Source organism: Nerophis lumbriciformis, linkage group LG07 (genome assembly GCF_033978685.3).
Source record: "Nerophis lumbriciformis linkage group LG07, RoL_Nlum_v2.1, whole genome shotgun sequence".
Lineage (NCBI taxonomy): Eukaryota > Metazoa > Chordata > Actinopteri > Syngnathiformes > Syngnathidae > Nerophis > Nerophis lumbriciformis.
Window position 1 is genome coordinate 664,391 of NC_084554.2, and position 26,255 is coordinate 690,645.

Consider the following 26,255-nt stretch of genomic DNA (forward strand, 5'->3'; position numbering starts at 1 on the left):
AAAAAAAAAGGTCAAAGACAAAGCTATTCGGTTTCTTGTGAGTATATACACTTCACTGCCGATGTGGGGGGGCGCCACCTAAAATCTTGCCTAGGGCGCCAGATTGGTTAGGGCTGGGCCTGGTCAGTGTAACTAACAGTAATTAATAAGTGTAACTAACAGTCATTAATAAGTGTAACTAACAGTAATTAATAAGTGTAACTAACAGTAATTAATAAGGCAGATAAAGAGCATAAAAACACAGCATGAGAAACCAGACAGCATTTAAGATATGAAAGAGTTCCACCTCCAGAATGAATCAATGAATGAGCAGATTCATTTCTTATCATGCAAGCACTAAAACAGAAATAAGGAGAGAAATGAAATATAGAAGCCAATAAAAATGTCAGGATAGTTGGACTAAAGAAGTTGAAGGTGTGTACGGTCACAAAGTCCAGAGGAGGAATTATTACACACTTAAAAGAGAATAGCAGCTGCACTCACACTTTATTCCACTAAGTGGCGGCCATGCGCACCACAGCCGCCGTTACACCAACGAAGAAGAAGACAACCCGGAAGAAGAAGAATTGAAAAAAAAAAGAGGTTTAATGGAGTCTGTGTGGTTCTTCCACTGAACTTATTATTAGTCTTTGAAGCTCTTGTACGTCCTCAGACATGTCCAGCGATCATCGACGTTGGGAAACATTAGAGGCGCTCAAGAAGTCGCCAAAGGGAAATATCAAATTTGACCCTTTTTGGTCGGAGAGGGGCGAGGTAAGTGATAGTTTAGCTTAGCTTAGCTTAGCTTAGCTTAGCTTATCTTTAGCCAACGAGCAGTCACTTTGACATCTTCTTACACTTTGACTAACGTTATTTATCTACAACTAACATTATTTATCTACAACTAACATTATTAATCTACAACTTGTTAGACTAGTTTTAGACTACCTTAGACTAACTTTATTTATCAACAACGTGTTAGACTAACTTTATTGATCTACAACTTGTTAGACTAGACTCAGACCAACTTTATTGACCTACAACTTGTTAGACTAACTTTATTTATCTACAACTTGTTAGACTAACTATTGATCTACAACTTGTTAGACTAGACTCAGACTAACTTTATTGACCTACAACTTGTTAGACTAGACTTAGACAAACTTTATTTATCTAACTTTATTTATCTACAACTTGTTAAACTAGACTTAGACTAACTTTATTTATCTACAACTTGTTAGACTAGACTTAGACTAACTTTATTTATCTACAACTTGTTAGACTAGACTCAGACCAACTTTATTGACCTACAACTTGTTAGACTAACTTTATTTATCTACAACTTGTTAGACTAACTATTGATCTACAACTTGTTAGACTAGACTCAGACTAACTTTATTGACCTACAACTTGTTAGACTAGACTTAGACAAACTTTATTTATCTAACTTTATTTATCTACAACTTGTTAAACTAGACTTAGACTAACTTTATTTATCTACAACTTGTTAGACTAGACTTAGACTAACTTTATTTATCTACAACTTGTTAGACTAGACTTAGACTAACTTTATTTATCTACAACTTGTTAGACTAGACTTAGACTAACTTTATTTATCTACAACTTGTTAAACTAGACTTAGACTAACTTTATTTATCTACAACTTGTTAGACTAGACTTAGACCAACTTTATTGACCGACAACTTGTTAGACTAACTTTATTTATCTACAACTTGTTAGACTAACTTTATTGATCTACAACTTGTTAGACTAGACTCAGACCAACTTTATTGACCTACAACTTGTTAGACTAACTTTATTTATCTACAACTTGTTAGACTAACTATTGATCTACAACTTGTTAGACTAGACTCAGACTAACTTTATTGACCTACAACTTGTTAGACTAGACTTAGACAAACTTTATTTATCTAACTTTATTTATCTACAACTTGTTAAACTAGACTTAGACTAACTTTATTTATCTACAACTTGTTAGACTAGACTTAGACTAACTTTATTTATCTACAACTTGTTAGACTAGACTCAGACCAACTTTATTGACCTACAACTTGTTAGACTAACTTTATTTATCTACAACTTGTTAGACTAACTATTGATCTACAACTTGTTAGACTAGACTCAGACTAACTTTATTGACCTACAACTTGTTAGACTAGACTTAGACAAACTTTATTTATCTAACTTTATTTATCTACAACTTGTTAAACTAGACTTAGACTAACTTTATTTATCTACAACTTGTTAGACTAGACTTAGACTAACTTTATTTATCTACAACTTGTTAGACTAGACTTAGACTAACTTTATTTATCTACAACTTGTTAGACTAGACTTAGACTAACTTTATTTATCTACAACTTGTTAAACTAGACTTAGACTAACTTTATTTATCTACAACTTGTTAGACTAGACTTAGACCAACTTTATTGACCGACAACTTGTTAGACTAACTTTATTTATCTACAACTTGTTAGACTAACTTTATTGATCTACAACTTGTTAGACTAGACTCAGACCAACTTTATTGACCTACAACTTGTTAGACTAACTTTATTTATCTACAACTTGTTAGACTAACTATTGATCTACAACTTGTTAGACTAGACTCAGACTAACTTTATTGACCTACAACTTGTTAGACTAGACTTAGACAAACTTTATTTATCTAACTTTATTTATCTACAACTTGTTAAACTAGACTTAGACTAACTTTATTTATCTACAACTTGTTAGACTAGACTTAGACCAACTTTATTGACCGACAACTTGTTAGACTAACTTTATTTATCTACAACTTGTTAGACTAACTTTATTGATCTACAACTTGTTAGACTAGACTCAGACCAACTTTATTGACCTACAACTTGTTAGACTAACTTTATTTATCTACAACTTGTTAGACTAACTATTGATCTACAACTTGTTAGACTAGACTCAGACTAACTTTATTGACCTACAACTTGTTAGACTAGACTTAGACAAACTTTATTTATCTAACTTTATTTATCTACAACTTGTTAAACTAGACTTAGACTAACTTTATTTATCTACAACTTCTTAGACTAGACTTAGACTAACTTTATTCATCTACAACTTGTTAGACTAGACTTAGACTAACTTTATTTATCTACAACTTGTTAGACTAGACTTAGACAAACTTTATTTATCTAACTTTATTTATCTACAACTTGTTAAACTAGACTTAGACTAACTTTATTTATCTACAACTTGTTAGACTAACTTTATTGATCTACAACTTGTTAGACTAGACTCAGACCAACTTTATTGACCGACAACTTGTTAGACTAACTTTATTTATCTACAACTTGTTAGACTAACTTTATTGATCTACAACATGTTAGACTAGACTCAGACTAACTTTATTGACCTACAACTTGTTAGACTAACTTTATTGATCTACAACTTGTTAGACTAGACTCAGACTAACTTTATTGACCTACAACTTGTTAGACTAACTTTATTCATCTACAACTTGTTAGACTAGACTTAGACTAACTTTATTTATCCACAACTTGTTAGACTAGACTTAGACTAACTTTATTCATCTACAACTTGTTAGACTAGACTTAGACTAACTTCATTTATCCACAACTTGTTAGACTAGACTTAGACTAACTTCATTTATCCACAACTTGTTAGACTAGACTTAGAATAACTTTATCTACAACTTGTTAGACTAGACTTAGACTAACTTTATTGACCTACAACTTGTTAGACTAACTTTATTTATCTACAACTTGTTAGACTAACTTTATTCATCCACAACTTGTTAGACTAGACTTAGATTAACTTTATTAATCTACAACTTGTTAGACTAGATTTAGACTAACTTTATTCATCCACAACTTGTTAGACTAGACTTAGAATAACTTTATTTATCTACAACTTGTTAGACTAGACTTAGACTAACTTTATTGACCTACAACTTGTTAGACTAACTTTATTCATCCACAACTTGTTAGACTAGACTTAGATTAACTTTATTCATCTACAACTTGTTAGACTAGACTTAGACTAACTTTATTTATCTACAACTTGTTAGACTAGACTTAGACTAACTTTATTTATCTACAACTTGTTAGACTAGACTTAGACTAACTTTATTCATCTACAACTTGTTAGACTAGACTTAGACTAACTTTATTTATCCACAACTTGTTAGACTAGACTTAGAATAACTTTATTTATCTACAACTTGTTAGACTAACTTTATTTATATACAACTTGTTAAACTAGACTTAGACTAACTTTATTTATCTACAACTTGTTAGACTAGACTTGGACAAACTTTATTGATCTTTATTGAGTTTGGTGTTGTATCCTGCATTTGAATGACCAGGATCAACATGTAGTTCGAGCCTGGTTTAGCCATTCCTTTACCACTTTTGAGGTGTGTTTGGGGTCATTGTGTCTGTTGGAACACCCAACTGCACCCAAGACCCAACCTCCGGGCTGATGACTTTAGCTTGTCCTGAACAATTTGGAGCTAATCCTCCTTTTTCATTGTCCCATTTAACGCAGCAGTTCCATTGGCAGCAAAACAGGCCCAGAGCATAATACTACCACCACCATGCTTGACGGTAGGCATGGTGTTCCTGGGATTAAAGGCCTCACCTTTTCTCCTCCAAACATATTGCTGGGTATTGTGGCCAAACAGCTCCATTTTTGTTTCATCTGACCACAGAACTTTCCTCCAGAAGGTCTTATCTTTGTCCATGTGAGTTGAGGCCTTCAATCCCAGGAACACCATACCTACCGTCAAGCATGGTGGTGGTAGTATTATGCTCTGGGCCTGTTTTGCTGCCAATGGAACTGCTGCTTTTACAGAGAGTAAATGGGACAATGAAAAATGTACTTCTATATTGACTTGTTTCTACTGTCACTACTTGTAAGTCTACATCTGCCTTGACCAGGATATTTTGGCTGGGTATGAAGAGGAGATCATCCTGTGTGCTGAGGCTGCACAGATACTAGAACAACTCCAGTCCAAGTCCCCTCACAAGTGTGCTGCTCAGTCCAGTCCTGGGCAGGCAGCCTCACCTTGTTCCAGCGACACACCTGGCAAAGACCACAGCACAAACCAGGTAAGTGAAGTCCTCTTCCCACAAAGTCTAACCATTTCTCTTCATTTGTGTACCTTTATTGTCTTGAATGTCTACTTTTTTGCTGGAACCAAAGACTTACCGTATTTTCCGCACTATAAGGCGCACCTAAAAACCACAAATTTTCTCAAAAGCTGACAGTGCGGCTTATAACCCGGTGCGCTTTATATATGGATAAATATTAAGATTCATTTTCATAAAGTTTCGGTCTCGTAACTACGGTAAACAGCCGCCATCTTTTTTCCCGGTAGAACAGGAAGCGCTTCTTCTTCTACGCAAGCAACCGCCAAGGTAAGCACCCGCCCCCATAGAACAGGAAGCGCTTCTTCTTCTACTGTAAGCAACCACCCGCCCGCGTAGAAGAAGAAAAAGCGCGCGGATATTACCGTACGTTTCATTTCCTTTGTGTGTTTACATCTGTAAAGACCACAAAATGGCTCCTACTAAGCGACAGGGATCCGGTTCATGAAAAGACACAATCTCTCCATCCGCACCATAAGCCGCCCTGGGTTATAAGCCGCGCCTTCAATGAACAGCATATTTCAAAACTTTGTCCACCTATAAGCCGCCCCGTGTTGTAAGCCGCATCTATCTGCGCTAAAGGAATGTCAAAAAAACAGTCAGATAGGTCAGTCAAACTTTAATAATATATTAAAAACCAGCGTGATGTGGGCGCGCATGGAGTCGTATATCAACATGGACAGAGCTGCGTGAAAAAAGCCACCCGGCCTCTTCGCGTAAACTTAAACTTACCTTAACCACTCGCTCATCTTTTCTTCATCCATCCCTTCGAGTTAGCTTTTATGATGACGCCGGCTGGAAAGGTCTCTTTTGGCAAGGTCTTCCTTTTGAATATCACCATGGGTGGAAGTTTCTGGCCATTAGCATGGCAAGCTAGAACCACAGTGAAGGATGACTTCTCATTCCCTGTGGTGCGAATATTCACCGTACGTGCTCCCGTTGTATCCACAGTGCGGTTCACAGGAATATCAAAAGTCAGTGGAACCTCGTCCATGTTGATAATGTTCTCTGGCCGGATCTTTTTTTCAGCTATCTTGTTTTTACAATATGCACGGAAAGTAGCCAGCTTTTCTTGAAAGTCTTTAGGCAGTTGCTGTGAAATAGTAATCCGTGTGCGGATGGAGAGATTGCGTCTTTTCATGAACCGGATCCCTGTCGCTTAGTAGGAGCCATTTTGTGGTCTTTACAGATGTAAACACACAAAGGAAATGAAACGTACGGTAATATCCGCGCGCTTTTTCTTCTTCTACGCGGGCGGGTGGTTGCTTACAGTAGAAGAAGAAGCGCTTCCTGTTCTATGGGGGCGGGTGCTTACCTTGGCGGTTGCTTGCGTAGAAGAAGAAGCACTTCCTCTTCTACGGGGAAAAAAGATGGCGGCTGTTTACCGTAGTTGCGAGACCGAAACTTTATGAAAATGAATCTTAATATTAATCCATATATAAAGCGCACCGGGTTAAAAGCCGCACTGTCAGCTTTTGATTACATTTGTGGTTTTTAGGTGCGGCTAATAGTGCGGAAAATACGGTAGTATTGACTAGATACGCTGTTGTATTTGGTATCATTACAGTGGATGTCAGGTGTAGATCCACCATTTGTTTACATTCAGGAACGGTGTCATTAGCGGTGAGCTATTTTATCCTCCTACGGTGTGTAGTGAAGCATGTTTAGCTATTCCTGGTCCTCCAGTGATAATAATACTTGTAAGAACCGTACTTTATTTGTCGCCATGGAGACCAGGATTAGTGATTTAGAAGTAGCTAAAACACTGTGGATGGATGTTAGCCATGTGTTAAAGCAGCTCTTCCTGAGGGTGTTTCAGTGTTATAACTTCACCTTTATCTTGACTTTTTACACCAAAATGCGTCCATTCTCCCTTTTCTGTCTCCACACTGTGTCTGCTTGTAAGTACTCTGTGTGCATACCTGCCAACTACTCCGGTTTTCCCGTAATTAGTACGGTTTTCATCAACCTATTCCGGGTTACGGTTGCAGTGATAAAAAATACGGTTTTTCATTAATTAAAAAAAAAAAGGGTGAAAACTACGCGAATTGCACCAAGATTTTTCGATCAGACACGGAGGAATTAGCGATGTAAAAGACCATGTTGGGACAAAAAAACACAAGTCTAATGCCGTTGCTAGCGATACAAGTGGAAAACTTTCAACGTTTTTCGTCGCCCAAACAGATTCTTTGGATGTGATAAATGCCGAAGTTTTATTTACGGAGGCAATAATTGAGCATGGACTTCCAATCGCACTGGCTGATCACATGGGACAGTTAAATGTTTGTAATGCAACCTTTAAAAATCATTACGCGGTGATCGCGGTCCCAAAAATAAACTTTTCTTGCATGATAATGTCCAGAAAAACTCACTTTATATTACTATAGAGTCCTTTTAACGAATGAGTTTGATGGTTTATCACAAACCTTAAATGAAAGAAGTCCTTTGTTCTCCTGCACCATGCATGCACTTTGGCCTTGCTTCGTGTTTGGTGCGCAATCCTGTCGGCTGTATTTCACAGCACGTCTTTGACAACTTGAAGTGGCATAAAACATTTAAAACAAAGGGGTTATAGGAACAATCACTTTCAGTGTTTTATGCCACTTCAAGTTGTCAAAGACGGTATGCTGGTGCCCGACTGCCACAAGTGGAACAAACATTTGAAACAAAGGGGTTATAGGAACAATCACTTTCAGTGTTTTATGCCACTTCAAGTAAACTTATCATAAAGTTACCATATCATTTTTGCAGTATGATCAATCTGATAGAATACATTTGGATTTTAGCCACAAAAAGGTAATGACACCAATGTTATCTATTGGAATTGTTTAGTACTGTTATACTGTTAAAAGTGTTTATACTATTTATGCTTTCAAGTCCAAGTTGAAGAAATCTTGTTAAATGTTGACAGCATAACTACCAAAATACAGAAGTATGTCCTTAATATTTTTGCAGTGCTATTTCTGTTGAAAAGTTCAAATGATTACATTAGAGATGTGATGGGCCACTTTTCAAGTGTCTGATGGCTTCAATTCATTTTCATGAATTTTTCATATTTTGAATTCTTTTGAAAGGCTTACAAAAAAACTACATTTGAATTGTAATTCCATGCTATTGACAGGACTATTAATTTTAATGAAGTTAGCTTACCATGTTTACAGTATGATAATTGTGATAGAAATGTGAATTTTAGGCACAGAATATTTTTTACAATTGAACAAGGCAGTAGATTATACAAGCTTGGACAGAAAGTTAATAATGACACCAATTTTTTTTTTAATGGAATTGTTTAGTACTGTTTTACCATTTGTTTACTGTAAAAAGTGTTTATACTTTCAATTAACAAAAAAAAAAAAAAAGGGCAACCGGTACTTTTCATACAGAATATCGTACTGTTTTTGATTTATTAGTACCGTGATACTATACTAGTACTTGTATACCACACAACTCTACCCAAGTATTCATCAAACACCACCACAATGGCCAACATGGCCATCTTTCAACAAATTAATAATATTAATTAAGGCTGCAGCTAACGATTATTTTTCTATCGATTAATCTATAGATTATTTTTTCGGTTAATCTATAGATTATTTTTTCGATTAATCTATAGATTATTTTTCCTTTTACCGATTATTTTTTTTATTTAAAATGAAGATGAAAAAAATAAATGTTGGCCAGTTTTTTCAAAAGGCATGACTTTTATATACAAAAAAAAAAGTATGGCCACTCAGTCAACATTGACAACAACATGACAAAATATTCTGTAACAATGTAAACATTTAAAACTTTTAACATTTAACAAAATTAAAAGTAGCTTATTTGCTTTTTAATGTGCAAATATAAAAGTAAACATCCAGTGCAAATCTTAATATTCTGCAATAGTATAAGCATTTCTAAAGTAAAAGTATTGCTTATTTTGCTTTAAAATGTGCAAAAATAAAGATAAACATCCAATACAAAAAAGTGCAAAACGAAATATTCTGTAACAGTGTAAACATTTCAACAAAAGTAAAAGTATTGCTTATTTTGCTTAATAACACAACAATGATAGTATGATTAAAGTGAAAGTTAATTGTTGGTTTGTACATAGTATATGTAACTGTTAATGTTGTAAAAGGTATTTGCACAACTAATTAACGTTAGCGTTAAAGAGGAGCGCGTCTTTGTAAACACTGAACAGGCATGCCAAACGCGCCTCTCAGAGCGAAACAGTGTTTTAGTTTATGAATTTACAACGCAGATACAAATGACACATTCATGATTTTGTGTAATGATGACAATGTATACTCACGCGGACGATTGACTAGTTGATGGTGATGGCAAGAACGCTGTCGGGTGTTTTCTTTTCAAATGTTCCTTCATAGCCATTGTGCTGCTATGATAGGCCATTTCCGCTCGACACAGTGTGCATACAACAACTGTCAAGTGTTTTGCTTTTTTCGCTGTGCTTATCCCACACTTGAAGGGATGTACCAATGCTGAATGTGGCTTCTGGATTTCACTCAAAAGACCAGACCGTAGTTACTTTTTCCTTTTATTTTCCTTTAGTTTGCAACAGTTTTTCCAACCAAGAAACAGCTTCTTTTTTCTTCTTTAGTCTTCTTAGCAGTCTTTAGCAGTGTTAATAGACTTTAGTTTCTTTAGCTGTCATTAGCTGTCTTCAGCTGTCTTTAGTAGCCTTTAGTAGCCTTTAGCTTCTTTAGTAGGTGAAAAACCTTTAAGGACAAAACACCACAAGATTAACATGCTGTAAAAAATCAATCAATTATCAATCCCACAATTTACAACTATTAATTAGCTATCAAACTCTTAACCATTAAACAAGTGCAAGAAAATGGACACATCTTTTCCCTTTAAGTTAAAACAGATTTTAAATAAATTGTCTCAACATAAATGCACCAAGATACATATAAAATACATTTAACACCAGAAACACAATAGATAAATGCAACAGAAAACCCAATATGCAAATACATAAATACCTAACCAATTAACCACCTATTTAGATACATATTTAAAATCCTTATTCAATATAAATATATTATTAATTTAGCAGTGAAACACTCAATCTTAAACGCTGTCTACTGGTAGAAAAATGCCCCTTTTTGTATGCCCTCACCAGCAGCCAATGATCCAACACAGTTAAATCCAACACTTTAAGTTGAGCGACTTCACCCTCCTGATGAAGCAAACTGCTCCAACATTTATCAAACTAAGCAAAGAATATCAACACTAAACAACAGTTACATAACACACTGTGTGTATTTAGCCTCCAGACTAAGCACGCTACATGCACACAACCCCCCCTCCCATCTCACCAGCGCAACAGGTGCGCCACACCCACGAAGAGAAATATTAAATCTTACATACTTTTGGCACAACTCTGGGTTATCTGTAATGAACTAAACCTTTTTCCACTCTGCGCTGGCGTCTTTTGTACTCCTTGATTTGACACAGCGGTCTAATTACCGGGCTCGCGCACCAGCAGATGAGACGGGAGCGCGCCGCGTTATACCTGCGCGTGAACGTAAACTGATCGGCTCTGATTTTATAAGCCGACTAGCCGAAATAATGCCGAATTATATACATTTGTTTATTGAAATACTCCCACACTTTTGACGACTTTTGGCGTGCTTTTTTTCCCTCGCTCGCACCGCTCGCATCGTCTGCTTTGCGCTCCGCCATGACGGCAGTGTGACGTAAATATGCGACGCGTCGAAGCATAAGAAGGACATCGACGTATTTACGTAACCGATGACGTCGACTACGTCGACGCGTCGTTTCAGCCTTAATATTAATATATGCAGGACTTCTTTCCAAAATATAATGCATGTGCTTGCAAAATGTCAAAATCTGCCTTTGCAAGCTGGGAATTAGTCGCGCTCACATTGTCACGTGCTGCTCTCTACATCCTTCTTGTCCTCACATCAGATCATCAGCCATGGTGAGAGCGGGCAGAATGTGGCGGAAAGTTCCATCTCCCTGCGTTCTCTTGAAGCCAGGGAGATTGCTGGAAGAATCTCCCAGTATGAAGAAGCTTACCGCCAACAAGCAAAGGTAACCATGAAGCAGTCTATGGCCCCGCCCACTGGAATGACCTCAGATCAGTGAATGTGTGCTTGGCCCTGCCCACTTAGCACAATCTAAAGTGTAACATTGAACAAATACAATTCATATTGAAAACATCCATCCATCCATCCATCTTCTTCTACTTATCCGAGGTGGGGTCGCGGGGGCAGCAGCCTAAGCAGAGAAACCCAGACTTCCCTCTCCCCAGCTCCTCCCGAGGCGTTCCCGGGCCAGTGTGGAGACATAGTCTTTAGAGCTGCAGCTATCGAATATTTTAGTCATTGAGTATCCTATCGAATATCCCCATCGATTATTCGAGTAAATGAATAAATCATATGTTTGCTTTAAAAAAAAAACAACACTTTTTTTTTCCTGTCCAGCTTCTCAGGCAAATCATATAGTTGATGTAGATGCCCGTATCGGCTGTAATCTTACATGTCCGTGTGTACTAATACTGCATCTTACATGTCCGTGTGTACTAATACTGCATCTTACATGTCCGTGTGTACTAATACTGCATCTTACATGTCCTTGTGTACTAATACTGCATCTTACATGTCCGTGTGTACTAATACTGCATCTTACATGTCCGTGTGTACTAATACTGCATCTTACATGTCCTTGTGTACTAATACTGCATCTTACATGTCCGTGTGTACTAATACTGCATCTTACATGTCCGTGTGTACTAATACTGCATCTTACATGTCCGTGTGTACTAATACTGCATCTTACATGTCCGTGTGTACTAATACTGCATCTTACATGTCCGTGTGTACTAATACTGCATCTTACATGTCTTTGTGTACTAATACTGCATCTTACATGTCCTTGTGTACTAATACTGCATCTTACATGTCCTTGTGTACTAATACTGCATCTTACATGTCTTTGTGTACTAATACTGCATCTTACATGTCCTTGTGTACTAATACTGCATCTTACATGTCTTTGTGTACTAATACTGCATCTTACATGTCCTTGTGTACTAATAATAATAATCTATAGATTATTTTTTCGATTAATCGGTTAATCTATAGATTATTTTTTCGATTAATCTATAGATTATTTTTCCTTTTACCGATTATTTTTTTTATTTAAAATGAAGAGGAAAAAATAAATGTAGGCCAGTTTTTTCAAAAGGCATGGCTTTTATTTACAAAAAAAAAGTATGGCCACTAGTCAGTCAACATTGACAACAACATGACAAAATATTCTGTAACAATGTAAACATTTAAAACTTTTAACATTTAACAAAATTAAAAGTAGCTTATTTGCTTTTTAATGTGCAAATATAAAAGTAAACATCCAGTGCAAATCTTAATATTCTGGAATAGTATAAGCATTTCAAAAGTAAAAGTATTGCTTATTTTGCTTTAAAATGTGCAAAAATAAAGATAAACATCCAATACAAAAAAGTGAAAAACGGAAATATTCTGTAACAAGTGTAAACATTTCAACAAAAGTAAAAGTATTGCTTATTTGCTAAAATGTGCAAAAATAAAGCTAAACATCCAATACAAAAAAGTGTACAGTGTAAACATTTCAACAAAAGTAAAAGTATTGCTTATTTTGCTTAATAACACAACAATGATAGTATGATTAAAGTGAAAGTTAATTGTTGGTTTGTACATAGTATATGTAACTGTTAATGTTGTAAAAGGTATTTGCACAACTAATTAACGTTAGCGTTTGTGACACGTCTTGTGCCGTGGGGTTCTTTCAGGACCGACAGACTGAACGCCAGACGGCTTTGCCAGGTTTACAATCTTTTAATTTTACACAAAGTCTTTTCTCTTCCAACTGCGCGGATCGCGCACCTGGGCACGATTGCGGCGTCGCTCCCGGCGCGCCCCGCCTCGCCGCTCGCTCGCCGCCGCCGCCTCTCCACAGCGTTAAAGAGGAGCGCGTCTTTGTAAACACTGAACAGGCACGCCAAACGCGCCTCTCAGAGCGAAACGGTGCTTTAGTTTATGAATTTACAACACAGATACAAATGACACATTCATGTTTTTGTGTAATAATGACAACGTATACGCACGCGGACGATTGACTTGTTGATGGTGATGGCAAGAACGCTGTCGGGGGTTTTCTTTTCAAATGTTCGTTCATAGCCGTTGTGCTGCTATGATAGGCCATTTCCGCTCGACACAGTGTGCATACAACAACATTATTAGGCCGTTTATTGAAATACTCCCACACTTTTGACGACTTTTGGCGTGCTTTTTTCCCCTCGCTCGCATCGTCTGCTTTGCGCTCCGCCATGACAGTAAAGTAGTGTGACGTAAATATGCGACGCGCCGACGCACAAAAACGGCGTCGACGTATTTACGTAACCGATGACGTCGACTACGTCGACGCGTCGTTTCAGCCTTAAAGTCAATGTACGCTCAGCTCCAGCACTGTTTAATACACCACCATCAAAGGGAAGAAAGTTTGCATTCTAGCGCTTTTTAGCCAATGAATTGTGAACACTTTTGAGCATGTTGTTGATATTTGATGGGGAAGCTGAGCTCTAACACATTGCTTCAAGCTCTTTTCCTCTCTATTTGTTGTGGAGCAGAGATTGTTCAGCAGGCACCAGCAGCAGATGGAGGACATGGTCAGCCAGGTGGCCAAGGCACAGGTGGAGCAAATGAAACGCTATGAAGAGCGCATGGAGTTGAAGCGGAGGCAGGACTACCAGCGCATGAGTGACATGATGGAACGCGAGTGAGTGACTTGGGAAATAGCAACAATGGAGGAGATAAGATGTGCTATTTCAATGAAGTAGCCATGAAACCATTCTTTGTTTCACAATGGAACCTTCAACCTGGGGTTGTACAGTATACCAGTACTAGTATAGTATCCTGGTACTAATGAATCAAAAATGGTACTATACTCTGTTTGAAAAGCACTGCTTCCCCATATACAGGTAAAAGCCAGTAAATTAGAATATTTTGAAAAACTTGATTTATTTCAGTAATTGCATTCAAAAGGTGTAACTTGTACATTATATTTATTCATTGCACACAGACTGATGCATTCAAATGTTTATTTCATTTAATTTTGATGATTTGAAGTGGCAACAAATGAAAATCCAAAATTCCGTGTGTCACAAAATTAGAATATTACTTAAGGCTAATACAAAAAAGGGATTTTTAGAAATGTTGGCCAACTGAAAAGTATGAAAATGAAAAATATGAGCATGTACAATACTCAATACTTGGTTGGAGCTCCTTTTGCCTCAATTACTGCGTTAATGCGGCGTGGCATGGAGTCGATGAGTTTCTGGCACTGCTCAGGTGTTATGAGAGCCCAGGTTGCTCTGATAGTGGCCTTCAACTCTTCTGCGTTTTTGGGTCTGGCATTCTGCATCTTCCTTTTCACAATACCCCACAGATTTTCTATGGGGCTAAGGTCAGGGGAGTTGGCGGGCCAATTTAGAACAGAAATACCATGGTCCGTATACCAGGCACGGGTAGATTTTGCGCTGTGTGCAGGCGCCAAGTCCTGTTGGAACTTGAAATCTCCATCTCCATAGAGCAGGTCAGCAGCAGGAAGCATGAAGTGCTCTAAAACTTGCTGGTAGACGGCTGCGTTGACCCTGGATCTCAGGAAACAGAGTGGACCGACACCAGCAGATGACATGGCACCCCAAACCATCACTGATGGTGGAAACTTTACACTAGACTTCAGGCAACGTGGATCCTGTGCCTCTCCTGTCTTCCTCCAGACTCTGGGACCTCGATTTCCAAAGGAAATGCAAAATTTGCATGGTTGGGTGATGGTTTGGGGTGCCATGTCATCTGCTGGTGTCGGTCCACTCTGTTTCCTGAGATCCAGGGTCAACGCAGCCGTCTACCAGCAAGTTTTAGAGCACTTCATGCTTCCTGCTGCTGACCTGCTCTATGGAGATGGAGATTTCAAGTTCCAACAGGACTTGGCGCAAAATCTACCCGTGCCTGGTTTACGGACCATGGTATTTCTGTTCTAAATTGGCCCGCCAACTCCCCTGACCTTAGCCCCATAGAAAATCTGTGGGGTATTGTGAAAAGGAAGATGCAGAATGCCAGACCCAAAAACGCAGAAGAGTTGAAGGCCACTATCAGAGCAACCTGGGCTCTCATAACACCTGAGCAGTGCCAGAAACTCATCGACTCCATGCCACGCCGCATTAACGCAGTAATTGAGACAAAAGGAGCTCCAACCAAGTATTGAGTATTGTACATGCTCATATTTTTCATTTTCATACTTTTCAGTTGGCCAACATTTCTAAAAATCCCTTTTTTGTATTAGCCTTAAGTAATATTCTAATTTTGTGACACACGGAATTTTGGATTTTCATTTGTTGCCACTTCAAATCATCAAAATTAAATGAAATAAACATTTGAATGCATCAGTCTGTGTGCAATGAATAAATATAATGTACAAGTTACACCTTTTGAATGCAATTACTGAAATAAATCAAGTTTTTCAAAATATTCTAATTTACTGGCTTTTACCTGTATATACTGTATTTGGTAACACTTTAGTATGGGGAACATATGAACCATTAATTAGTTGCTTATTAACATAGGGTTAGGGTCAGGGTTAGGGAAGACTCTTAGTTAATGGCTTACTGGTTGTGTAATAAGGCCATGCAGAATAAGTCATTAATAAGTACTTAATAATGACTAATTAAGAACCAATATGTTACTAATTTGCATGTTAATAAGCAACAAATTAATGGTGAATATGTTCCCCATATTAAAGTGTTACTATATATTTTTTTAACGGGCATGACAGTGTGTCGTCACGTGGTGACATTGCTGCTTTTAGGAGCAGAGGAGCATGTTGGGCAGCGCACACACACAGAGTACTTACAAGCAGACACAGTGTGTAGACAGAAAAGGGAGAATGGACGCATTTTGGTGTAAAAAGTCAAGATAAAGGTGAAGTTATAACACTGAAACACCCTCAGGAAGAGCTGCTTTAAGACATGGCTAACATCCATCCACAGTGTTTTAGCTACTTCTAAATCACTAATCCTTGTCTCCATGGCGACAAAGTAAGTTTCTTACATGTACCATTATCGCTGCAGGACGAGGAATAGCTAAACATGCTTCACTACACACCGTAGTCACAATGTAAACAAACGCCATGGGTGGATCTACACCTGATATCCACTGTAATGATACCAAGTACAGGAGCGTATCTAGTCGATACTACTATGATTATGATGCAGGTGTACAACTGACTAGTGAGAGTGTCATGACATGCAGGTGTACGACTGACTAGTGAGAGTGACATGCAGGTGTACAACTGACTAGTGAGAGTGACATGCAGGTGTACAACTGACTAGTGAGAGTGTCATGACATGCAGGTGTACGACTGACTAGTGAGAGTGTGTCATGACATGCAGGTGTACGACTGACTAGTGAGAGTGACATGCAGGTGTACGACTGACTAGTGAGAGTGTGTCATGACATGCAGGTGTACGACTGACTGGGGCGGTATAGCTCGGTTGGTAGAGCGGCCGTGCCAGCAACTTGAGGGTTGCAGGTTCGATCCCCGCTTCCGCCATCCTAGTCACTGCCGTTGTGTCCTTGGGCAAGACACTTTACCCACTTGCTCCCAGTGCCACCCACACTGGTTTAAATGTAACTTAGATATTGGGTTTCACAATGTAAAGCGCTTTGAGTCACTTGAGAAAAAGCGCTATATAAATGTAATTCACTTCACACTTCACTTCACTTCACTACAACTGACTAGTGAGAGTGACATGCAGGTGTACAACTGACTAGTGAGAGTGACATGCAGGTGTACAACTGACTAGTGAGAGTGTGTCATGACATGCAGGTGTACAACTGACTAGTGAGAGTGACATGCAGGTGTACGACTGACTAGTGAGAGTGTGTCATGACATGCAGGTGTACAACTGACTAGTGAGAGTGACATGCAGGTGTATGACTGACTAGTGAGAGTGTGTCATGACATGCAGGTGTATGACTGACTAGTGAGAGTGTGTCATGACATGCAGGTGTACGATTGACTAGTGAGAGTGTGTCATGACATGCAGGTGTACAACTGACTAGTGAGAGTGACATGCAGGTGTACGACTGACTAGTGAGAGTGTGTCATGACATGCAGGTGTACAACTGACTAGTGAGAGTGACATGCAGGTGTATGACTGACTAGTGAGAGTGTGTCATGACATGCAGGTGTATGACTGACTAGTGAGAGTGTGTCATGACATGCAGGTGTATGACTGACTAGTGAGAGTGGGTCATGACATGCAGGTGTATGACTGACTAGTGAGAGTGACATGCAGGTGTTCGACTGACTAGTGAGAGTGACATGCAGGTGTACAACTGACTAGTGAGAGTGTCATGACATGCAGGTGTATGACTGACTAGTGAGAGTGTGTCATGACATGCAGGTGTACGACTGACTAGTGAGAGTGTGTCATGACATGCAGGTGTACAACTGACTAGTGAGAGTGACATGCAGGTGTACGACTGACTAGTGAGAGTGACATGCAGGTGTACGACTGACTAGTGAGAGTGACATGCAGGTGTACAACTGACTAGTGAGAGTGACATGCAGGTGTACAACTGACTAGTGAGAGTGACATGCAGGTGTACAACTGACAAGTGAGAGTGACATGCAGGTGTACAACTGACTAGTGAGAGTGTGTCATGACATGCAGGTGTATGACTGACTAGTGAGAGTGGGTCATGACATGCAGGTGTACGACTGACTAGTGAGAGTGACATGCAGGTGTACAACTGACTAGTGAGAGTGACATGCAGGTGTACAACTGACTAGTGAGAGTGACATGCAGGTGTACAACTGACAAGTGAGAGTGACATGCAGGTGTACAACTGACTAGTGAGAGTGTGTCATGACATGCAGGTGTATGACTGACTAGTGAGAGTGGGTCATGACATGCAGGTGTACGACTGACTAGTGAGAGTGACATGCAGGTGTACAACTGACTAGTGAGAGTGTCATGCAGGTGTACAACTGACTAGTGAGAGTGTCATGACATGCAGGTGTATGACTGACTAGTGAGAGTGACATGCAGGTGTACAACTGACTAGTGAGTGTGACATGCAGGTGTACAACTGACTAGTGAGAGTGTGTCATGACATGCAGGTGTACGACTGACTAGTGAGAGTGTGTCATGACATGCAGGTGTACGACTGACTAGTGAGAGTGACATGCAGGTGTACGACTGACTAGTGAGAGTGTGTCATGACATGCAGGTGTACGACTGACTGGGGCGGTATAGCTCGGTTGGTAGAGCGGCCGTGCCAGCAACTTGAGGGTTGCAGGTTCGATCCCCGCTTCCGCCATCCTAGTCACTGCCGTTGTGTCCTTGGGCAAGACACTTTACCCACTTGCTCCCAGTGCCACCCACACTGGTTTAAATGTAACTTAGATATTGGGTTTCACAATGTAAAGCGCTTTGAGTCACTTGAGAAAAAGCGCTATATAAATGTAATTCACTTCACACTTCACTTCACTTCACTACAACTGACTAGTGAGAGTGACATGCAGGTGTACAACTGACTAGTGAGAGTGACATGCAGGTGTACAACTGACTAGTGAGAGTGTGTCATGACATGCAGGTGTACAACTGACTAGTGAGAGTGACATGCAGGTGTACGACTGACTAGTGAGAGTGTGTCATGACATGCAGGTGTACAACTGACTAGTGAGAGTGACATGCAGGTGTATGACTGACTAGTGAGAGTGTGTCATGACATGCAGGTGTATGACTGACTAGTGAGAGTGTGTCATGACATGCAGGTGTACGATTGACTAGTGAGAGTGTGTCATGACATGCAGGTGTACAACTGACTAGTGAGAGTGACATGCAGGTGTACGACTGACTAGTGAGAGTGTGTCATGACATGCAGGTGTACAACTGACTAGTGAGAGTGACATGCAGGTGTATGACTGACTAGTGAGAGTGTGTCATGACATGCAGGTGTATGACTGACTAGTGAGAGTGTGTCATGACATGCAGGTGTATGACTGACTAGTGAGAGTGGGTCATGACATGCAGGTGTATGACTGACTAGTGAGAGTGACATGCAGGTGTTCGACTGACTAGTGAGAGTGACATGCAGGTGTACAACTGACTAGTGAGAGTGTCATGACATGCAGGTGTATGACTGACTAGTGAGAGTGTGTCATGACATGCAGGTGTACGACTGACTAGTGAGAGTGTGTCATGACATGCAGGTGTACAACTGACTAGTGAGAGTGACATGCAGGTGTACGACTGACTAGTGAGAGTGACATGCAGGTGTACGACTGACTAGTGAGAGTGACATGCAGGTGTACAACTGACTAGTGAGAGTGACATGCAGGTGTACAACTGACTAGTGAGAGTGACATGCAGGTGTACAACTGACAAGTGAGAGTGACATGCAGGTGTACAACTGACTAGTGAGAGTGTGTCATGACATGCAGGTGTATGACTGACTAGTGAGAGTGGGTCATGACATGCAGGTGTACGACTGACTAGTGAGAGTGACATGCAGGTGTACAACTGACTAGTGAGAGTGACATGCAGGTGTACAACTGACTAGTGAGAGTGACATGCAGGTGTACAACTGACAAGTGAGAGTGACATGCAGGTGTACAACTGACTAGTGAGAGTGTGTCATGACATGCAGGTGTATGACTGACTAGTGAGAGTGGGTCATGACATGCAGGTGTACGACTGACTAGTGAGAGTGACATGCAGGTGTACAACTGACTAGTGAGAGTGTCATGCAGGTGTACAACTGACTAGTGAGAGTGTCATGACATGCAGGTGTATGACTGACTAGTGAGAGTGACATGCAGGTGTACAACTGACTAGTGAGTGTGACATGCAGGTGTACAACTGACTAGTGAGAGTGTGTCATGACATGCAGGTGTACGACTGACTAGTGAGAGTGTGTCATGACATGCAGGTGTACAACTGACTAGTGAGAGTGACATGCAGGTGTACAACTGACTAGTGAGTGTGACATGCAGGTGTACAACTGACTAGTGAGAGTGACATGCAGGTGTACAACTGACTAGTGAGTGTGACATGCAGGTGTACAACTGACTAGTGAGAGTGTGTCATGACATGCAGGTGTACGACTGACTAGTGAGAGTGTGTCATGACATGCAGGTGTACAACTGACTAGTGAGTGTGGCATGCAGGTGTACAACTGACTAGTGAGAGTGTGTCATGACATGCAGGTGTACAACTGACTAGTGAGAGTGACATGCAGGTGTACGACTGACTAGTGAGAGTGACATGCAGGCGTACAACTGACTAGTGAGAGTGTGTCATGACATGCAGGTGTACGACTGACTAGTGAGACTGTGTCATGACATGCAGGTGTACAACTGACTAGTGAGAGTGACATGCAGGTGTACGACTGACTAGTGAGAGTGACATGCAGGTGCACAACTGACTAGTGAGAGTGACATGCAGGTGTACAACTGACTAGTGAGAGTGACATGCAGGTGTACAACTGACTAGTGAGAGTGACATGCAGGTGCACAACTGACTAGTGAGAGTGACATGCAGGTGTACAACTGACTAGTGAGAGTGACATGCAGGTGTACAACTGACTAGTGAGAGTGACATGCAGGTGTACAACTGACTAGTGAGAGTGACATGCAGGTGCACAACTGACTAGTGAGAGTGACATGCAGGTGTACAACTGACTAGTGAGAGTGACATGCAGGTGTACAACTGACTAGTCTAATCAGTTGACATTTGCCAAAAGTTTCATCAAGTCCAGCCATCATGTTGCTAACTAAATGACAAAGCTGGTGATCAGAAGGTTCTGATTGACAGGTGTGACACTTGTGTTAGTGCCTCATAGACTCACCTTCCAGCAAGATGATCAAACACTTCTTTCTGCAGAACCAAGGAGAGCATCGGCCGCCAGGAGAAGCTGAAGGAAGAGCAGCGCCACCGATTGAAGGTAAGAACTCCATCATCCACTGGAAGTAGGTGTTGACTGCACCTCCATGTCCGGATGACCCACAGATCCTCAACCTCCGCGTGAGGGAGGCGGAGCAGCAGCGCCTGAGGGAGGCGGAGCTAGAGCGCCAGCGCCAGGTTGAAGGCAAAGAGCGTCTGAGGAAGCTCAACTCCATTCAAGAAGAGATCCTGCAGCTCCACCAGCTGCTGGAGTCCGGTCCCCAGAACCAGACCACCAGCGTGGGCACCTACAGCACCCTGGGGAACCAGCTGTGCTCCCAGGTGTCACAGGTGGTGCACAAGACGGCAGAAGTGAGTCCAACTTACATTATTTTACACATGAAACACTTTTCCACTGAAGAATTCAGAGAAATATTCAAGCATTCAGCTTGAAAGAGATAGCAGCCTTTGTGTTGTGACAAATTATATTATTATTATTGTGTGAATGTTCCATCACACACATGGTTTTATACACCAACATTCTTCTATTTATTATTATTATTATTATTATTATTGTGTGAATGTTCCATCACACATATGGTTTTATACACCAACATTCTTCTATTTATTATTATTATTATTATTATTATTATTATTGTGTGAATGTTCCATCACACACATGGTTTTATACACCAACATTCTTCTATTTATTATTATTATTATTATTTTTGTGTGAATGTTCCATCACACACATGGTTTTATACACCAACATTCTTCTATTTATTATTATTATTATTATTATTATTATTATTATTATTGTGTGAATGTTCCATCACACACATGGTTTTATACACCAACATTCTTCTATTTATTATTATTATTATTATTATTATTATTGTGTGAATGTTCCATAACACATATGGTTTTATACACCAACATTCTTCTATTTATTATTATTATTATTATTATTGTGTGAATGTTCCATCACACACATGGTTTTATACACCAACATTCTTCTATTTATTATTATTATTATTATTATTATTATTATTGTGTGAATGTTCCATCACACACATGGTTTTATACACCAACATTCTTCTATTTATTATTATTATTATTATTATTATTATTATTATTATTGTGTGAATGTTCCATCACACACATGGTTTTATACACCAACATTCTTCTATTTATTATTATTATTATTATTATTATTATTGTGTGAATGTTCCATAACACATATGGTTTTATACAACAACATTCTTCTATTTATTAGTATTATTATTATTATTACTATTATTATTGTGTGAATGTTCCATCACACATATGGTTTTATACACCAACATTCTTCTATTTATTATTATTATTATTATTATTATTATTATTATTATTATTGTGTGAATGTTCCATCACACACATGGTTTTATACACCAACATTCTTCTATTTATTATTATTATTATTATTATTATTATTGTGTGAATGTTCCATCACACACATGGTTTTATACACCAACATTCTTCTATTTATTATTATTATTATTATTATTATTGTGTGAATGTTCCATCACACACATGGTTTTATACACCAACATTCTTCTATTTATTATTATTATTATTATTACTACTATTATTATTGTGTGAATGTTCCATCACACACATGATTTTATACACCAACATTCTTCTATTTATTATTATTATTATTATTATTATTGTGTGAATGTTCCATCACACATATGGTTTTATACACCAACATTCTTCTATTTATTATTATTATTATTATTATTATTATTATTATTATTATTATTATCATTGTGTGAATGTTCCATCACACACATGGTTTTTATACACCAACATTCTTCTATTTATTATTATTATTATTGTTATTGTGTGAATGTTCCATCACATACATGGTTTTATACACCAACATTAATCTATTTATGATTATGATTATTGTGTGAATGTGCCATCACACACTGTTTTCTACACCTAAATTCATTTATTTATTATTATTATTATTATTATTATTATTATTATTATTATTATTACTATTGCATGAATGTTCCAAAACATTCACACATATGGTTGTATACACCAAAATTCATCTATTTGTTACTATTATTATTATTAATATTATTACTATTATTGTTGTGTGAATGTTCCATCACACAGTTTTCTACACCTAAATTAATCTATTTATTATTATTATTACTATTGCGTGAATGTTCCAAAATATTCACACATATGGTTTTCTACACCAAAATTCATCTATTTATTACTATTATTATTATTATCATTATTATTATTATTATTATTATTATTATTATCATTATTATTATTATTATTATCATGCCCGAATGCAGCTGAGATAGGCTCCAGCGACCCCGAAAGGGGTAAGCGGTAGAAAATGGATGGATAGATGGATGGATGATTATTATTATTATTCTCCAGATTTTGGTGTGCTCTACCTTCCACATTTTTCATCCAACTTCAAACTGTTCACGGGCTTTCCCTTGACAAATTCCAAAAATTCCCAGAATTCCAAGTTTCCCGGGACATTTTTCCCATTCAAAATAAATTTGCCATTTTTCAAACTTCCACCATTTCCACATTTTCCAACCCATTCAAACCATTCCACCTTCAACACATTCCACTCATTCAAACTATCATTTTCCAAGTAAAAAAAAATTCCAGGAATTCCCAGTTTTCCAAACCCTATTTTCACCCTTTTTCTGTCGACTACCCTTCCACCGTCAAAACATTCCTCTTAATCCTTGAACTTAATTTTGAACTGCAAAAAATTCCCGGTTTTCCGAAAATTCCAGGAATTCCATAATACTATTTCTCAATTAACGACGTTACTACTTCAACATTTCTCCACCGATTTGAAAAATTCCAACACCAGCCATTTCAACTCATTCAGAACATTCAAGTCTATTAGCATTTTCCAAAAATTCCCAAATTTCCATGAAAGTCCCATTGGAAAAGAATGGGACATTTTTCAAAGTTCCATGACAACCACATTTTGTATCCAATTCAAACCGTTCCAACTTCAAAATATTCAGCCTGTTCAGGAATTGTGTGCTCTGCCTCAACAATTATAAACAATTCCTGGATTTCCTAGAATTCCCAGTTTTTAGGGACATTTTCTCCATTCAAAATGAATGATTCATTTTTCAAACTTTCACAATTCCCACATTTTTCAACCCATTCCACCTTCAACACATTCCACTCATCCTGGAAATTCAAACAACCATTTTTACACATTCAACAAATTTCCAGTAATTCCTGTTTTTTCTAACTTTATTTCCAAACTTTTTTAGTGTGATGACTCCTTTCACATTTGTCAACCCTTTTTAACTGTTCCACTGTCAAAACATTCCTTTTAGTCAGGACAAAAAACCAAGTTGGTTCAAGAACTTGAAAAATTCCCGGTTTTCCCCAAATTCCATAATACCATTTTTCAATTAAAATACTGTTACTACTTCAACATTTCTTGACCCATTTAAACAATTCCAACACCAACCAATTCAGCTCATTCAGGATATTCATGCTCCTAATCTTTTTTAAAAAGAATCCCGCTTTTCCAAAAATTCCCAAATTTCCAGGAAGTTCCCATTGAAATGAATGGGACATTTTTCCAAGTTGCACACTTGCCACATTTTTCAAGCTATTCAAAGCATTCACTCATCCTGGACATTCAAACTAACATGTTCCTAAGTTCCAAACCTAAATCTGGTTTTCCTGGAAATTCAAACTCTTCAACATTGAAACTATTCCTACATTCTGTCAGCATTTCACTTCAACTTCAGCATTGGAACATTCACACACAATTCCTTCAGGAATTGCTTCAACTCGTTATTATAACATTGATTTCTTGTCTTCTCACATGATGTCTATTTTGAGCTTGATGTTTTTTCTGTCAACCACACTTCAGACACACCTGTACCACTGTTACCTGCTGACTGTTCTGGGGATGCTGCATAATGGACATTTGATAGTTTCCAGACCTTTGCAACCAATATTCATGTTTATTTGTTTACACAAGGCTTAATAAAAGGAATAGGGATAAGGATAATGTCAACTGATATTACCTAACTTAATGAACTATAATTTCATTACAATTCTAATTGTTTGCAGTAGGAATAGTATAATTCGGACCCAGGCAAACCATTAGAATCACTGCATAGACTAGAGCGAGAGGAACTTTTGTTCCAACTCAGAACATTCTGAATATAATTTCATAACAAGTAGAGAGAGAGTGTCACATCACGTGTTGATTGATTGAAAGTACATTTTCCCCCGACGTTAATCGAATAATAAAATAGTACAGCAAGTGACTGCCCCCGACATTTAATTGTAAGAATTCATTCAAATAATAAAGTGCATTTTTCCCTTAAGCCATCTAGAAAGGTAACTACCGTATTTTCCGCACCATAAGGCGCCCTGGGTTATAAGCCGCGCCTTCAATGAACGGCATATTTCAAAACTTTGTCCACCTATAAGCCGCCCCGTGTTATAAGCCGCATCTAACTGCGCTAAAGGGAATGTCAAAAAAACAGTCAGATAGGTCAGTCAAACTTTAATAATATATTAAAAACCAGCGTTCTAACAACTCTGTTCACTCCCAAAATGTACGCAAATGTGCAATCACAAACATACGTATATCAACATGGACAGAGCTGCGTGAAAAAAGCCACCCGGCCTCTTCGCGTAAACTTAAACTTACCTTAACCACTCGCTCATCTTTTCTTCATCCATCCCTTCGAGTTAGCTTTTATGATGACGCCGGCTGGAAAGGTCTCTTTTGGCAAGGTCTTCCTTTTGAATATCACCATGGGTGGAAGTTTCTGGCCATTAGCATGGCAGGCTAGAACCACAGTGAAGGATGACTTCTCATTCCCTGTGGTGCGAATATTCACCGTACGTGCTCCCGTTGTATCCACAGTGCGGTTCACAGGAATATCAGTTGCTGTGAAATAGTAATCCGTGTGCGGATGGAGAGATTGCGTCTTTTCATGAACCGGATCCCGGTCGCTTAGTAGGAGCCATTTTGTGGTCTTTACAGATGTAAACACACAAAGGAAATGAAACGTACGGTGATATCCGCGCGCTTTTTCTTCTTCTACGCGGGCGGGTGGTTGCTTACAGTA

General features: G+C 38.5%; 1 protein-coding gene across 1 annotated transcript in view; it reads left to right on the forward strand.

The window, feature by feature from the left end:
- The first annotated feature begins 566 nt into the window (after window positions 1–566).
- LOC133609907 (mRNA export factor GLE1-like) overlaps window positions 567–26,255 on the forward strand; it is a 38,942-nt gene continuing 13,253 nt past the window's right edge. The window contains exons 1-6 of the mRNA XM_061965963.2: window positions 567–753; window positions 4,938–5,108; window positions 11,082–11,207; window positions 13,783–13,931; window positions 21,106–21,166; window positions 21,232–21,477. Coding sequence (XP_061821947.1) covers window positions 655–753; window positions 4,938–5,108; window positions 11,082–11,207; window positions 13,783–13,931; window positions 21,106–21,166; window positions 21,232–21,477 — 852 coding nt within the window. The 5' untranslated portion in view covers window positions 567–654. The remainder of the gene's footprint in view (window positions 754–4,937; window positions 5,109–11,081; window positions 11,208–13,782; window positions 13,932–21,105; window positions 21,167–21,231; window positions 21,478–26,255) is intronic.